General features: G+C 33.1%; 3 protein-coding genes across 3 annotated transcripts; 2 read left to right on the forward strand and 1 right to left on the reverse strand.

The window, feature by feature from the left end:
- The first annotated feature begins 1,044 nt into the window (after positions 1-1,044).
- On the forward strand, positions 1,045-7,853 carry LOC133194350 (universal stress protein Slr1101-like). Its single transcript, XM_061330328.1, has 4 exons — positions 1,045-1,254; positions 2,029-2,109; positions 2,478-2,584; positions 7,456-7,853. Exons 1-4 carry the CDS (start codon positions 1,185-1,187, stop codon positions 7,681-7,683), a joined length of 486 nt encoding a protein of 161 aa, XP_061186312.1. The 5' UTR covers positions 1,045-1,184; the 3' UTR covers positions 7,684-7,853.
- A 630-nt stretch (positions 7,854-8,483) lies between these two features.
- Positions 8,484-10,376, reverse strand: LOC133194351 (hippocalcin-like protein 1). The gene is made up of 2 exons (XM_061330329.1): positions 9,802-10,376; positions 8,484-8,854 (listed from the first exon to the last, which is right to left on the reverse strand). Exons 1-2 carry the CDS (start codon positions 10,237-10,239, stop codon positions 8,675-8,677), a joined length of 618 nt encoding a protein of 205 aa, XP_061186313.1. The 5' UTR covers positions 10,240-10,376; the 3' UTR covers positions 8,484-8,674.
- A 1,924-nt stretch (positions 10,377-12,300) lies between these two features.
- On the forward strand, positions 12,301-14,882 carry LOC133194209 (uncharacterized). Its single transcript, XM_061330214.1, has 4 exons — positions 12,301-12,382; positions 13,078-13,158; positions 14,122-14,228; positions 14,639-14,882. Exons 1-4 carry the CDS (start codon positions 12,301-12,303, stop codon positions 14,864-14,866), a joined length of 498 nt encoding a protein of 165 aa, XP_061186198.1. The 3' UTR covers positions 14,867-14,882.
- The last annotated feature ends 683 nt before the right edge of the window (positions 14,883-15,565 follow it).

The following is a 15,565-nucleotide window of genomic DNA, read 5'->3' on the forward strand; positions in this document are numbered from 1 at the left end:
ATACAGTTTTCTATGTACCACCATAATCTATAGTGATTAATGAACCACTGGTACAGTTTTCAAGAACCTCTACAATCTAGTGAACCACTGGTACAGTTTTCATGGTATCTTTATAATTAAGTGAACCACTGGTAAAGTTTTATATGGTACCTTGTGAATCTAGTTAACCACTGGTATATTTTCAGGATACGTTTAGAATGTATAACCGCTTGTAAACTTTTTTTTGGCTTTATGCAGTCGGAAATTCCATGCTTATACTTAGAAAACTTTCCAGTCTGAAGTTTTTTCTGAAGTCCGAAGATACTGATTACAAGTGTACATCATCTGATAGACTTACCTGGTGGGAGCGATTTGTGGAAATATTATGTTTCAATCCTAAACTGTAGTGAAATTATATTAGAATTAATGCTCAATATTTTTAAGGCAAATTAACTTAACTTCAAAAGTTGCGACAAAACAATACGTTGTATATGTAGTGAAGATTAAATACTTGTATAATCAGGGAGTTTTCTTGCATGGGCATTTCAAACTTTGCCCCACTTTACAATAGGACGATGGAGAGAAAACATCACATGAAACACGAATAATGATCCATTGACACGACATATTTGTAAACACTTAAAGATCCCTGTGCATGATATGTTTATACGTGTTCTTGAATTGCTTAATAGGCAAAAAATATGTATCAGATACATGTATTTAGTAATTTAAAAAAAACTTACATCAAAATGATTTGAATAAACAATATGACGAGGCGAAGTAATCAATACCAAGGCAAACAATTAGGCAACAAACTTTACGTAGTACGGTCAATAACCTATGGCACTAAAATACCAGATGTGAAATTGTTCTCGGAACTCAGGATCAAACAGGAGTCAAACAAATATTCAAGCAGATTCTGGGACTGGGCTCGACTGACAAAACGCGTGATACTCAGGTGACCATTCAGGCCCATGGGCCTCTTGTAAGAACAGAAAGCTATTTTTAAAAATAGCGAAGCATGTGCAATTACATGTAGTTCATCATCGTAAAAAATGCAGTGAAATATAAAATCTAGCCTTGAATGGCAGACCCAGTTAGTGGATGTCCTCCTGTGACCCCTTTCTACAGTAAACACGAGATAACAAGTCATTGTGTCGCAGAAATTGAAATTTAACATTGAGAAAAAAAAAATTAAATTGATTATGGAGACGAAGGAGAGACGAGTAATGATTGCTATGGACGGCAGTAAACACTCGGAATATGCTTTTAACTGTAAGTAAAAACGCAACGGATCACTTAGCATTATTTCGACAACAGTGTGTTGAAGGTCATATTGCTATTTTTATCTATTTTTAGCCACACGTGTGGACTATCTATTTCTGATGCATGTTTGTCATTCTATTCTGCGTATTATGTTCACTTTCTTTTAAATTATTAATTAATCATTAATTTTAGGCATTTGAGACCGATTCTTTTTTCTGTATTATATCTATGTATTTTCACTATTTTGGCTAACCTGAGACTTTGCCTGTATGCGATGTGTATTAAGCATGTCTGTGTGTCAGGTGTAAATGTTTGACATTTCAAATTTGCCAGAGGCCGAAGTAAGGTCTCTGATCAAAGTTTATCTTGCATTAAATGTCTGTTTATGTCTGGTGTGGTTTTTTTTTCATATTTCTTTTTCATTCCATGATATATGCTCCCTGAAATCTTAAAAGTGCATAGATAGGGGAAAAACTTTTAAATTCATGGCAAAATTAATCAAATTAATATGCAAGCATCCCAGTGTATTGTAGAATATACAGTTTGTTATAAATGATCATGACCCAATGCAGGTAACGTTTTTAATGGCAATACACAGCTTTCTGCTAGAACATTAAATCTAATTACATGTATTTACCCCGACATCAGGTCTCAGATTCACTGTGAATTGAAATCGTTAAAACATCATAGTTTTATTTTGATTTGACAAGAAGAGAAAGCATATGGTGTCCCATGGGTCGCTTGTTTCAGTTTTACATTGTGTTAGAATTAAATATTTTCCAGGGTACCTCACAACCTTCAGAATACCCCAAGATGTTGTCCTTCTTGTTCACTGTATACAAAGACATGATCAGTTCCACGCAGGTAAAGATGACGTTTTTTTTGTTCAGTGTACATGTTATACAGAGACATGATCAATTCCAGGCAGGTAAAGATGACGTCTTTCTCATTCACGCTAAATGTATAGAGAGACATGATCAATTCCACGCAGGTAACAATTGATTTTACCTGGAGAGGGACTTTCACAAAATAAAGATCTAACAAATTAAATGATAGCGAATTCCTTTTGACGGCTTGTTTTTTAGACGATGAAGAGAGTATTCAATAAATAGTAACATTTTGTTTTGGTTTTTTTTTTAAATGACTTAATTTTACTCATCATTCAGTATGGATAAAGATTATGAAATAAATAATCAATCAAGTATGGTAATCTCTGAAAACTTTGATTCCAGCTCTGGGTATGTCTGACGTGAAAACGGTTTGTGATATCCTGGCTCAAGAAGAAAAGGAAGAGGAGAGTCTGAAAAAACACCTGGAGCAAAAACTAACGGAGAATAAGGTATACTCAGAATAAGGTATACTCAGAATAAGGTGTACACAGAATAAGGTATACACAGAATAAGGTATATAGAATAAGGTATACACAGAATAAAGTATACACAGAAGGTATACACAAAATAAGGTATACAGAATAAGGACTTATTTAAGCATGCACAGAATAAGGTACACACAGAATAAAGTATAGGGTACACACAGAATAAGGTATACAGAAAAAGGACTATTAAGGTACACACAGAATAAGGTACTAGTATACTGAGAATAAGGCATGCACAGAATAAGGCACACACAGAATAAGGTATACAGAATAAGGAATGATTAAGGTACACACAGAATAAGGTATACTGAGAATAAGGCATGCGCAGAATAAGGTACACACAGAATAAGGTATAGGGTATACACAGAATGAGGTATACACAGAAAAAGGTACACACAGAATGAGGTATACACAGAATGGGGTACACACAGAATGAGGTATACAAAATAAGGACTATTAAGGTATTCACATAATAAGGTATATAGAATAAGGTATATAGAATAAGGGCTTGTTAAGGTTTACACAGAATAAAGTATACACAGAATAGGGTATACACAAAATATGGTATACTCAGAATAAAGTATACTGAGAATTAGGTATACACAGAATAAGGTATGCAGAGAAAAATGTATACACAGAATAAGGAATACAGAGAATAAGGAATACACAGAATAAGGTATAGGGTATACACAAAATAAGGTATACAACAAATAAAGTATACACAGAACAAGATATACACAGAAAAAGGTATAGGGTATACACAGAACAAGAATAAGGTATGCAGAACAAGGTATACACAGAATAACTTTTACACAGAATAAGGTATACACAGAATGAGGTATAGGGTATACACAGAATAAGGTATACACAGAATAAAGTTAGCAGAGAGTGAAGTATACACAGAATAAGGTATAGGGTATACATAGAATAACGTATACACCTACAGGTAACGTGATACACTCTAATACATAATAGAAATATCATGTGATAAACAAGATAAACATTAAAACACAATATGATATACATTGATACATTGAAAAAATATACATTGATACATAAGATAAACATCAACACTCAATCAGTAAACATTGTTTCACAAAAAAATATACATTGATACAGAAGATAAAAACACTGATACAAAAACGGGTAATCACTGACACACAGAAAGCATACACTGATACACAGGATAAACATTGAAACAAAACACAGTAAACACTGATACATAAAAAATATATATTGATATAGAAGATAAACATTGATACACAACACAATAAACACTGATACACAAAAAATATATACAATGATACACAAGATAGACATCAATATACAACACAATAAACATTGATTCACAAAAAATATACACTGATGCACAGAAAATAAACATTGATACACAAGAAAGACACTGATTCACAACACACTAAGGGTGAGAACAACAGGGAATATGAAGTTGTTTGGCCCTGTCATTTGACTGTCTAGAACCAATCAGAGAAAACATTGTATAGAATAATTATAAGAAGGTATAATAAATATTGTTACACAAGAGGATATACACTGATACACAGGAAATATAAGTGATACACCAAGTTATTTACAATGATACACAACAAGTCATACACAATGATACACAGAAAATATAAGTGACACACCAAGTTATTTATACTGATACACAACAATTCATACACAATGATGCACAGAAAATATAAGTGATACACCAAGTTATTTACAATGGTACACAACAAGTCATACACAATGATACACAGAAAATATAAGTGATACTCCAAGTTATTTATACTGATACACAACAAGTCATACACAATGATACACAGAAAATATACGTGATACACCAAGTTATTTATACTGATACACAACAAGTCATACACTGATATACAGAAAATATAAGTGATACACAAAGTTATTTATACTGATACACAGCAAGTCATACACTGATATACAGAAAATATAAGTGATACACAAAGTATTTTATACTGATACACAGCAAGTCATACACAATGATACACAGAAAATATAAGTGATACTCCTAGTTATTTACAATGATACACAACAAGTCATACACAATGATACACAGAAAATATAAGTGATACTCCAAGTTATTTACAATGATACACAACAAGTCATACACAATGATACACAGAAAATATAAGTGATACACCAAGTGATTTATACTGATACACAGCAAGTCATACACAATGAAATACAGAAAATATAAGTGATACTCCAAGTGATTTATACTGATACACAACAAGTCATACACAATGAAACACAGAAAATATAAGTTATACTCCAAGTTATTCATACTGATACACAACAAGTCATACACTGAAACACAGAAAATATAAGTGATACTCCAAGTTATTTATACTGATACACAACAAGTCATACATTGATATACAGAAAATATAAGTGATACACCAAGTTATTTATACTGATACACAACAAGTCATACACTGATACGCAGAAAATATGTGATACTCCAAGTTATTTATACTGATACACAACAAGTCATACACTGAAACACAGAAAATATCAGTGATACACCAAGTTATTTACAATGATATACAACAAGTCATACACAATGATACACAGAAAATATAAGTGATACTCCAAGTTATTTACAATGATATACAACAAGTCATACACAATGATACACAGAAAATATAAGTGATACTCCAAATTATTTACAATGATACACAACAAGTCATAAATTATGATACACAGAAAATATAAGTGATACTCCAAGTTATTTATACTGATACATAACAAGTCATACACTGAAACGCAGAAAATATAAGTGATACACAAAGTTATTTATACTGATACACAGCAAGTCATACACTGAAACACAGAAAATATAAGTGATACACAAAGTTATTTATACTGATACACAGCAAGTCATACACTGAAACAGAAAATATTAGTGATACACCAAGTTATTTATACTGATACAAAGCAAGTCATACACTGATACACAGAAAAATATAAGTGATACTCCAAGTTATTTACAATGATGCACAACAAGTCATACACAATGAAACACAGAAAATATAAGTGTTACACCAAGTTATTTACAATGATACATAACAAGTCATATACACTGATACACAGAAAATATAAGTGATACTCCAAGTTATTTATACTGATACACAATAAGTCATACACTGATATACAGAAAATATAAGTGATACACCAAGTTATTTATACTGATACACAACAAGTCATACACTGATATACAGAAAATATAAGTGATACACAAAGTTATTTATACTGATACACAGCAAGTGATACACTGATACATATAAAATACATGGTTACTGTCTTGAAATATGAGTGATATTTGGGCGAGGGTAAGAAAACGTGATAGAGGGCGAGGCTTGCCGAGCCCTCCATCACGTTTTCGACCCGAGCCCAAATATTGCTTATATTTCAAGACAGTCTCCATGTATTTTGTTTATCCTGCAACACATTTATACATGACCTCCAAAACGAACTGTTTTCAACCGATTTAGGTACATATCTGCAGTTGAAACTAAGACGCCATGGCGTAAACATTGCAATATTCATGACGTCACAATGCTTTTAGAACGTTGGAATACATGCACGAGGCTTTATTAGGGCATTGACCGAATAAAGCTTTAGTTTATTAGGTTACCTTTATTAGGTCAATACAAGGGGTAGTTGCAGGACAAACAGAAAATATAAGTGATACACCAAGTTATACATTCATACACCAGAAAATAAAAACTGTAGTAGGCAATATTTAGTACACATTTAGGAAACATGGTGTACATTGATATGCAACAAGACTATATATACTCGGTGTAATAAATTTAATGACGAAAACAAAATTAAACAGACACTGCAAATAACAAGGTGTACATTGAAACTGAAGAACACAATTTTTGCGGTGACTTATTTTTGCGATATAGATATTTGATATTTATTACTGAGAAAAAAATTCACTAACTTTGCCTATTGTTGTATGGTCCTTAATATTACTTTATACGTATAGTCGAGAATTAATTTTTCGTGAACAGATGGTCTCCTGTATACATATGGAGAAATGATGTACAGTTTATTCATGAGGTTGCTCCCACGTGATTTACTTCTCATTAATATTCATAAGATCCTGCATAAACTCAAAATATTCCATTTCCTTATTTTTTTTATATTAAAACCTACAAACACAGTTTGTTTTGTTTTTTAAGCCTCCGTCATAGTTATTTGGGCAGAATTTTGGGTTATTAACAGTTGACAACTCAAGAAACCATCTTTTTTTTTTTTGGTAATAAGTAGGTCACACTGATGCAAGAAATTACCGTTTCAAATTAAAAAGGTGGTCGTAATTCTTCGTGAAATGATAAATCATCTGTATTTTATAAAAATAGGCATTCGTCTGCACCTATTAATCGGCGGAAGAACTCTGTCAACTTGCAATAAACATCATACTCTCGCTTCGGAATTTCAAATCAAAAAGGCGGTCGCAACTTTCACTTTGGCATCAACAATATTGTCATTTCCGGTAAAAGATATTAAGAAAAATCTAAACATCGGCGGAAGAACTTTATCCGAAATAGTTAGTATATAAAAAATCTGCGGGTTTTTGTTCGTTCTCTATATAAACTTAGTACAATATGGCCGATATGTAAATGAGAAGAATGAACACCATTTCTCCATATGAATTACTCAGAAATGAGGTTCTCGCGAATATAAAGAGATTTATAGTAGACACTGAAAAACTATCGCCTGATACTTTTTTGTTCAATATATCACCATTATCACTGGTTTTATATACCCTCCGATGTCGTTCCTTTTTTCAGTTAACGGGATCAGTTAAAACGGGAGTCGGTAAGCCAGGTGAGCTAGTGGTGTCTACTGCCCAGCGGGAGAACGCTGACGTCATCATCTGTGGTTGTCGTGGGATGGGCAAGGTCCGGTGGACCCTGACCGGGACGGTCAGTGATTATATCGTCCATCACTCTCACGTCCCTGTCGTCGTGTGTCGTCACCCGAGTCACGTGCAGGAGATAATAGGGGACCGGAAATGAGAGACAGATTACAAACCACGTGATTCTAGTCACTAATTTTAGCTTTATCTAATGTAATATATGTAGAGGTGATGGTGTATTTTATTAATATACTAGAAGTGGATCAATTTTGAAGCTTCATTGTAACTAATAATGTAATATTGTAGGTAAAATAAACCAATAACCCTGAATATATTGTGAATATTATATATAGATGTAACACTGTCGTTTTTAACTATTATCAAATGAATTATGCTTACAATTTTCGTGTTTTTATATATATACAAAGAAAAAAAGCAAAGTTTTAGTCAGAGACATTTACACTTGCTTCCATTATCCTCTTTCCGTCATATATGAATTTTTAAAAGGAATTTGAATAGAATACTACATGTAGTATATAATAATGCAAGTCTTATTTAATAGATGCAGAAAAAAGCATGATCCCTGACTCACGTTCTCAGCTCCATAACTATAAATCATTATAAAGTTCTGAAGAATCATGCATCTTCTGGGTCACTTTCGCGGATTTGATGGGCTTCTCTAACCCCAAAATTACAACTGATGGAATTCCTCTTACAAAACAAAAGTCTCGCTATGTATAGACTATAATACATCTTTCATACCGAGACTTTCGCCCCTGAAACAACATCATGCACAATAACCTCTCTTTTCCAACCGTCCACCAAAATTGGTATCAGAAGTAAAAAAAAAAATAAAGGAATGTTTCTGTTGATTAACATAAATTAACTGAAAGGTACAAGATGCATAGATATTTATATATTAAGTAGTAATACTCACAAACAAATGTAAGTGCAATGGAACAAAGAATTATAGATAAACATGTACATATACTTGAATGGTTACGGTAGAACCATCCATTTACACGAGCCTTGATATCATATATAATACACTGAAAACTCATATTAGATTCTTCAGCAAAGTGTTATTATTAACCTTACTAAATTAATTACCACTAAAGTTCACAGAGACAAACAGTCGTCTTTATCTCGTGTCACTGGATTTCCAGTATTTTGAGGATGTGGGGGTCCTTTTTGATCCCCTGTACGAATTCCTCAACGGACAAGTTGTCATCACAGTTTATGTCCATCTGGTTAAATATGGCGTCCGTTCGTTCTTCCGGGTCATCTCTCTTGGGGTCAGCCGACAGCGCGCACTCCACTTTGTACATGGCCTTAATTAATTAAAGAGAAAGGTAGATTTACTAATTACACTTCCCTTTTTGATTAGCGCTTCACAATTTTTTTTGTTAACAGAGATCTCAAAGGCAAAAACATTGCGAGACGGAGACACGTTGTCCATGAATCGCCTAATTAAAGTTAATATGAGAATACAAAATATAGTGCAATAAATAAGATTTTAATTTATTAAAAATGCATTTTCAGACTATGGACTTGTGTCAAACGGTATATCTCTCTCTATGGAAAATTCTGTCTGGAAATTATTATCGAAGGTCAGAAGTGAAAAGAACTTTTCTACATTAAATTTTCTCTGTATGCATGGTAGGCTAAAAATTCAAGGAAAAACATAAGGAGTCGGATTAGGGATTGAACACAAACAATAATATTTCCGGAAGTAGTAGCTTTTTTTCAGTGAGACAGGCACTTTAACTCTGTTTAACCATGAATTCATAAAGACACATGCGTATTGGCATTTAAATCTTGTGATATAAGCCTTGAATAAATGAACTTCAAATATTTACATAAAAGATACAAATATGTTATCATGTAAGTGTACTTTTAATACTACTATTTATATATAAATGGTCAGTGCTCCATGTTTTTGGGGAAGAGAAAAATCTATATTTTTACTTATATTGTAAGGATATACTTTAGATAACACGGATCGGACCATTCAATTATATCGAGAAATAATATTATAAATAGAAAATAAAAGAGAATGTTCAGTTTTGTCGAATTTATGCCCATATTTATTCTTTAAGGATTCAAATCTTTATCATGCTAACTTAAAATCAGAAAGTAGTAACTAGTAATCTGCTGAAAATTTAGAATTTATGAAGTAAAGCAGAAAAAACCTTAAAAGTTATATATGTTTATACATAGTTACATTTAAGATCACGATAAAATGATGTACAAACTTAAGGTAAATCTTTATACATACAGAAAGGACCTCCTTCATTTCATCTCTAGTGATAAATCCATTCCCATTAATGTCGTAAATCTGGAAGCTAAAGGACAGTTTTTCATCCACACTTCCTCTGAGCACCACACTGAACCCACACACAAACTCCCGGAAGTCCAGCAAACCGTCATCATTTTGGTCAAAAACACGGAACACGTGCTTGGCGAACTCCGAGGCGTCCCCTAGCGGAAAGAAAGTCGAGTATGCTTTCTTAAACTCGTCCACTGTCAACGCTCCTTTCGGCCAGCTGCTCTTGAATTCTTTGTACCACTCGTTGAGTTCATCCACAGTAAAATTAGTCTGATCTCTCAGCTCAGCTAAGGTTTTAGGAGCCAATTTACTATGACGTTGTCCCATTTTCTTTAAAATGCGGTGTACTACTACCACCAAATTCAGCTCAAAACAAGCTTTTATCATTTAGTTTATACATGCTTGATTGAACTTTTATAAACGTATTTTTGAAATACAATGCATCCTTGTTAATATCTAATTAGACAATATCGATTTAACGCTCAACAAACTTCCAAATAAGTTGGTCAAACGGTGATTTAAATACATAAAAAAAAGTCGTGTTATATCGGTAAATCTGTATACATCTATATATTAAGACCAAAAACAATGTACACATGTGGAAAAACATCACAAATATAAGAACACTCGCACTGACTTGATAAAGGGTCAGTTCATATTATAACATGAGTTAATGTACACATGTGGAAAAACATCACAAATATAAGAACACTCGCACTGACTTGATAAAGGGTCAGTTCATATTATAACATGAGTTTAAAGTCAACACCTTTTCTTAACTAACACCTGTGGCACCACCTGTGACAAAAATTATTTTTAGAGAAATCGTCAAAGTAAATTAGATACAATCAATATTCTTCTATCTCTGGGTAACACATTGCGAGTATATAGGAAATGATTTCTTTAAATAATTAATTGAAAAAGATGAATCTTATGAAAAAAGAAATGAAACCGATGTTAAAGAGTAGAATTTCCCCCATAGCCACCTTTCCCGTAGAGAAGGAACCCCCCCCCCCCCGGAAAAATCACACACTAGAGCTTAATTTCCCTTCTCTCTTTCCCAGAGTATGATTTACTCTTTCTTTAAATAGAATTTACAGGGGTCCGTGTTATATACCCTGTTCACAGATTTGTATTGGTTGTGGGTTTTTGAGATCGATCACTGTTCGTTATCGACACCTTTTTCGTATATATATGTATATAAACCGCAGCGAAATATTTTACATGGCTAAAAGTTAATTGAAATAAAAGCACTGCTATTATAAATGGAAAATAAAATGTTCAATTGAAAATACGAAGTCAGAAGTGAAGACTGAGATAACCTCGATTATTTCATTTTTTTTTTTTTTTTTTTTGAATTATTCTAGCTGCAAATAAGATACGAAAGAGCTTAAAATTTGCTGTTCATTGGTGCATAATATGAATATCTCAATGAACATGTCGAGAAGAATCAGACATTTACCATCATCAAAATTAAGAATTAATAAGAAAAGGGAAAATCATCATCTGTAAATGTTATATTATCCATTTCATGCCACTTATGGAAAAGAAGACAATTATCATGATCATAATATTTCTAAAGATGTTGAAATACAATTGCTACACCTTAGAAATAATTATACTGATTTCTCTAATTGAAATTTTTATCCAATCCCGTTTGAAAGAAAAAACGTTGTCGATCAGAAAAAAAATTAATAAATTTATACCTACGAGAAAATGATAATTCGGGGGGGGGGGGGGGGGATCCTATTCTAGAACCTATTTTCCGGTGGAAAATCCTACTACTCTACAGCCGGGGGGGGGGGGGGGGTATATGGTTATATATGTATAAATGAATATGATATACAATCATAGATCTTCAGACTTCATAAGAGAGAGAGAGTATAAACAAACGAAACGAAAACAAGCAAATTAAAAAATACATTATAAAAAAAACGAAACGAAACAAGAACATTTTTTTTTAAATTAATTAAAAAATATATCAAAAAGAGAAAAAAGACAATAACATCAAGCAATTATTATAGTGCAGGTTTACTAAATATCTTATGTACATTTCATGTCTTCAAGATTTTTTTTTTATTAATCAGGTATGAATATCCATGCGATTTATTCCAGTCAGGTCAATCGTCTATCATATTTTCATGTCAGCATGGTGAGGTGGCACCTTAAAATGGAAGAAGGGTGTGTAATGGTTTCCATTGAGTTTTTTACGAGCCTAAAAATTACTTTCATAAATTAGATGTGCGGTAAATAATGTCATCTAAAGAAAACGTTTTTTGATAATTAAAATGTTTGTGTATATAATTTGTCTACAGACATATCTGATTGTGGGTCACTATTTTATCACGTGTAAACAGACTGACCAGATGTTCTGTAGGTGACGGGGAGTGACCTCGTGGCTCCAAAAGTAAATCCGGAACAAAACAGAGAAATTGTGTGTAATACGGTATGGAGTCTAATAAGAGTTCTCCGACACGTAACGTGGTGATAGCCGTGGACGGAAGTTCCCACTCCGATATTGCATTTCAGTGTATGTATATTATTTTCGGTTAATACTACACAACCATTCTTTTTCTTTTGGAAAAAAATGTTCACCCAGAAAGTGGACTGTGAACTCTCTATGATTTCTACAATATATTGGCATTAGCCAATCAGAGCGCTAGGAATCATTCAATCAGGCCATCTTTAAAAATTTGTTTGGTTGCCCCCCCCCCCCCCCCCCACCGACTGGCTAATAATGGCTCGACTAAAAACTTTCTTTAGCCTCCAGGATTTTTTATGCATTCCACAAAATAGATTTTGAAAGTTCAGCATTAATGTTGTTCTGGGAAGAAAAATTTTCCCACCTACCTATTTTTTTCATCCCGAGTTGGGAGAGGGCAAACATTATTTTAAATTTGGCCTCATATATGATGGTATAATACTATTCCTTACACCCAAGGCTTAATAGACTTGCAACAAATTGAAGACTTCATTTTACAAAATTTAAGATAAAAATTTGTTGATTTTGAAATCCTCCAACAAGAAAAAAATAGCTTAATCCTGTCACCTTGCAACTCAAATGCTTAAGAACATACTTTCCTTTCTGACATCCTGACTCTCTGCTGTAGAGTTTATTTTATGGAATAAAATATGTCAGAAAAGACTGTACTTTCCTTCATTAAGAAATGATTTAAATACAGTTTGTTTGGCTTACCAGAACTTTTTTTTCTTTTGCACTGACAGGGTATCTGGAACAGTTCAGACGTCCTGGCGATAATGTCGTTCTTGTTCACTGCTTAGAGAGACACCAGGCTTTCCACGGGGGTAAATATATGTCAATGTTAATGAAACTCTAGGACCTCTTGTTCACTGCTTAGAGAGGCTCCAGGCTTTCCACGGGGGTAAATACCGGTATGCGTCAATTAATGTTAATGATACTCTAAGACCTCTTGTTCACTGCTTAAAAAGGCACCAGGCTTTCCACTGGTGTAAATATGTGTCAATCAAAGAAATTTTTGGTTTACTAGTAAGAGAGGCACCTGGTGCTTTTCACGGGGGTAAATACGCATAAATTATTGAAACTCTCGGACCTCTTGTTTACTGTTTAGAGAGGCACCAGGCTTTCCATTGGGGTAAATATGCATAAATTATTGAAACTCTCGTACCTCTTGACAAGTTGTCGAAGAACATAGTGAGAAAGATATGATAGAGAAGTTTCATTGACATCCATTATCTACTTTTTTGAGATTTTGGTCGGGCAAACATACATATAAACAAAGGCGAGAATAAATGCCTTCTGTCTTCGTTGGCAAGAGAATTGTATTATCATAGATGATATTGATCTCATTCGCAAGTCTTATTATTTTTATATGGATAGTGAGTAATTAGTGAGCTTTTTTTAATAGAGTGTGTCATATCTGTATCACATACGACATTAATAGTATCTAATTATTCTCTCCGCTCATTAGTAAAACCCATGTACTAGAAATGTTTCACGCAGACACGTGCTTCTCAAAACACGGTTCATAGTTCACTTATACGTACGCCAAAGAAAAAAAAAATCACCACAAATTTTGAAGAGAATTTGAGATTGAGAACATATAATGATCTGGGTGCGTTTTCAATCCTGGGGAATTGCATCTCCCAAGCCACACTAGGGAATTGCATCCCCCAAGCTCAACCCCCAAGCTCAATCAAATTTGTACACTTTAGGCCGAATATCATGTATAGTATTGCTATTATTATACCTCATTTAGATTCGATCTAATTTTGTTTTCATTCCTACAGCCATGGGGACGGCGGACATTGAATCTGTCTGTAACATAATGGCACAAGAGGAAGAAACACAGAAGAAGTTAGGGGTAGAATTTGAAAAGAAATTAAAATCAAACGGGGTAGGTATACACTCAACATGATATGTAAGGCCTATGCGTAAAAAATAATGATAAAAGAAGATTCCCATTCGAATATGTTTTATATGTACAATATTCAACTCGCCCTTCAGGCTCCTGGGCTCTGTGAATATATCCCTCTCCGGGGATTACTTAATCATCGTATTGTCAAAACAGATTATTGTTTTCTTCATATATGATTCAAAGATTAATTGATATAACTTGTTAAAGCAAAATAATTTTTTTAAAGAAATTATTAAATATTTATTCATGATTAAAATAGAGGACAAAATAGAGTACAAAATAGATGCCCGTTGAAAGGTTCATCTTTTCCATTTAGTTACAAATTTTCTGTCATGAACTCTTTTGTGTTATTAAGCAACACCTGAGTGTCTGTTATTTTTTTTATTTAGATACAGGGATGTGTGAAAACGTCATTTGGAAAACCTGGCGAAGTCATTATACGTCTCGCTAATGAAGCACAGGCCAGTAACATAATCATAGGTAGTCGAGGTCTTGGAACAGTACGTCGAACACTTCTAGGCAGCGTTAGTGATTACGTAGTACACCACTCGGAAGTGCCCGTCACTGTGTGTCGTCACAAACATCACACTGCGCATGTCACAGATCACGCGCATTAGTTATTCATGCAATTTACTTAATGATCACAAGTCAAGATTTGAAGGATTTGTAGAAGTTAAATGCATTGCTTCAATCCTTTAATATAATATTGTTTTCTGATATGATTATAGTTATTGCCTCCGCAGCATAGATTCTTAGATTGGAATCTTTCAAAAGCTATAACGAAACTGTAGTTTGTTTGAAGAATCACATTTATTTGATATATTTTAAAACTTTATTACATGTATTAAGATACATTTAAAAATTTCTTTACGTCTTTGATTGCTTAAAAATTTTAGCCATAGTAATTTTCAGAGGCAGAAAAGGAGATAATTTCATATGCCATTGTTCCGCCAAAAATATAGTCCTTGCTAGATTTCAAATTCAGTTAACCAATTTGATTTAAGTTGTAAAATTATGATGTGGAAAGAAAAATATAATCTTTAAAATCCATTAATATTACATCTAAATATTTAAGACGTATAAACAAATACACTTTAAATATTTCCTTTAGACAAAAACCAGACAAGAATTCCTCCCTAAAAAGGGACTTGAATCAATAGACTCCACCATGTCATGTTATTAAAAATATATATATAATTTTAAATGACATGATGCAAAATAACCTGTAAGATTTCTCTAGATGCATGTGCAGGTAATGTAAAAGTCTTCAAGAATACGTGCACAGTTTATATTATGCTATTGCGTTTAATCGTTAT

The sequence above is a fragment of the Saccostrea echinata genome, unplaced genomic scaffold, assembly GCF_033153115.1.
Source record: "Saccostrea echinata isolate AGI-Se365-2 ecotype Australia unplaced genomic scaffold, CSIRO_AGI_Sech_v1 ptg000029l, whole genome shotgun sequence".
NCBI classification, from domain to species: Eukaryota; Metazoa; Mollusca; class Bivalvia; order Ostreida; family Ostreidae; genus Saccostrea; species Saccostrea echinata.

Coding starts and splice junctions, on each gene's coding strand:
- LOC133194350 (XM_061330328.1), top strand. CDS start 1,185: ATGGAGACGAAGGAGAGACGAGTAATGATTGCTATGGACGGCAGTAAA. Junction 1,255..2,028: donor CTCGGAATATGCTTTTAACT/GTAAGTAAAAAC, acceptor AATATTTTCCAG/GGTACCTCACAACCTTCAGA. Junction 2,110..2,477: donor ACATGATCAGTTCCACGCAG/GTAAAGATGACG, acceptor CTTTGATTCCAG/CTCTGGGTATGTCTGACGTG.
- LOC133194351 (XM_061330329.1), bottom strand. CDS start 10,239: ATGATAAAAGCTTGTTTTGAGCTGAATTTGGTGGTAGTAGTACACCGC. Junction 8,855..9,801: donor AAATGAAGGAGGTCCTTTCT/GTATGTATAAAG, acceptor TAATTAATTAAG/GCCATGTACAAAGTGGAGTG.
- LOC133194209 (XM_061330214.1), top strand. CDS start 12,301: ATGGAGTCTAATAAGAGTTCTCCGACACGTAACGTGGTGATAGCCGTG. Junction 12,383..13,077: donor CTCCGATATTGCATTTCAGT/GTATGTATATTA, acceptor TTGCACTGACAG/GGTATCTGGAACAGTTCAGA. Junction 13,159..14,121: donor ACACCAGGCTTTCCACGGGG/GTAAATATATGT, acceptor TCATTCCTACAG/CCATGGGGACGGCGGACATT.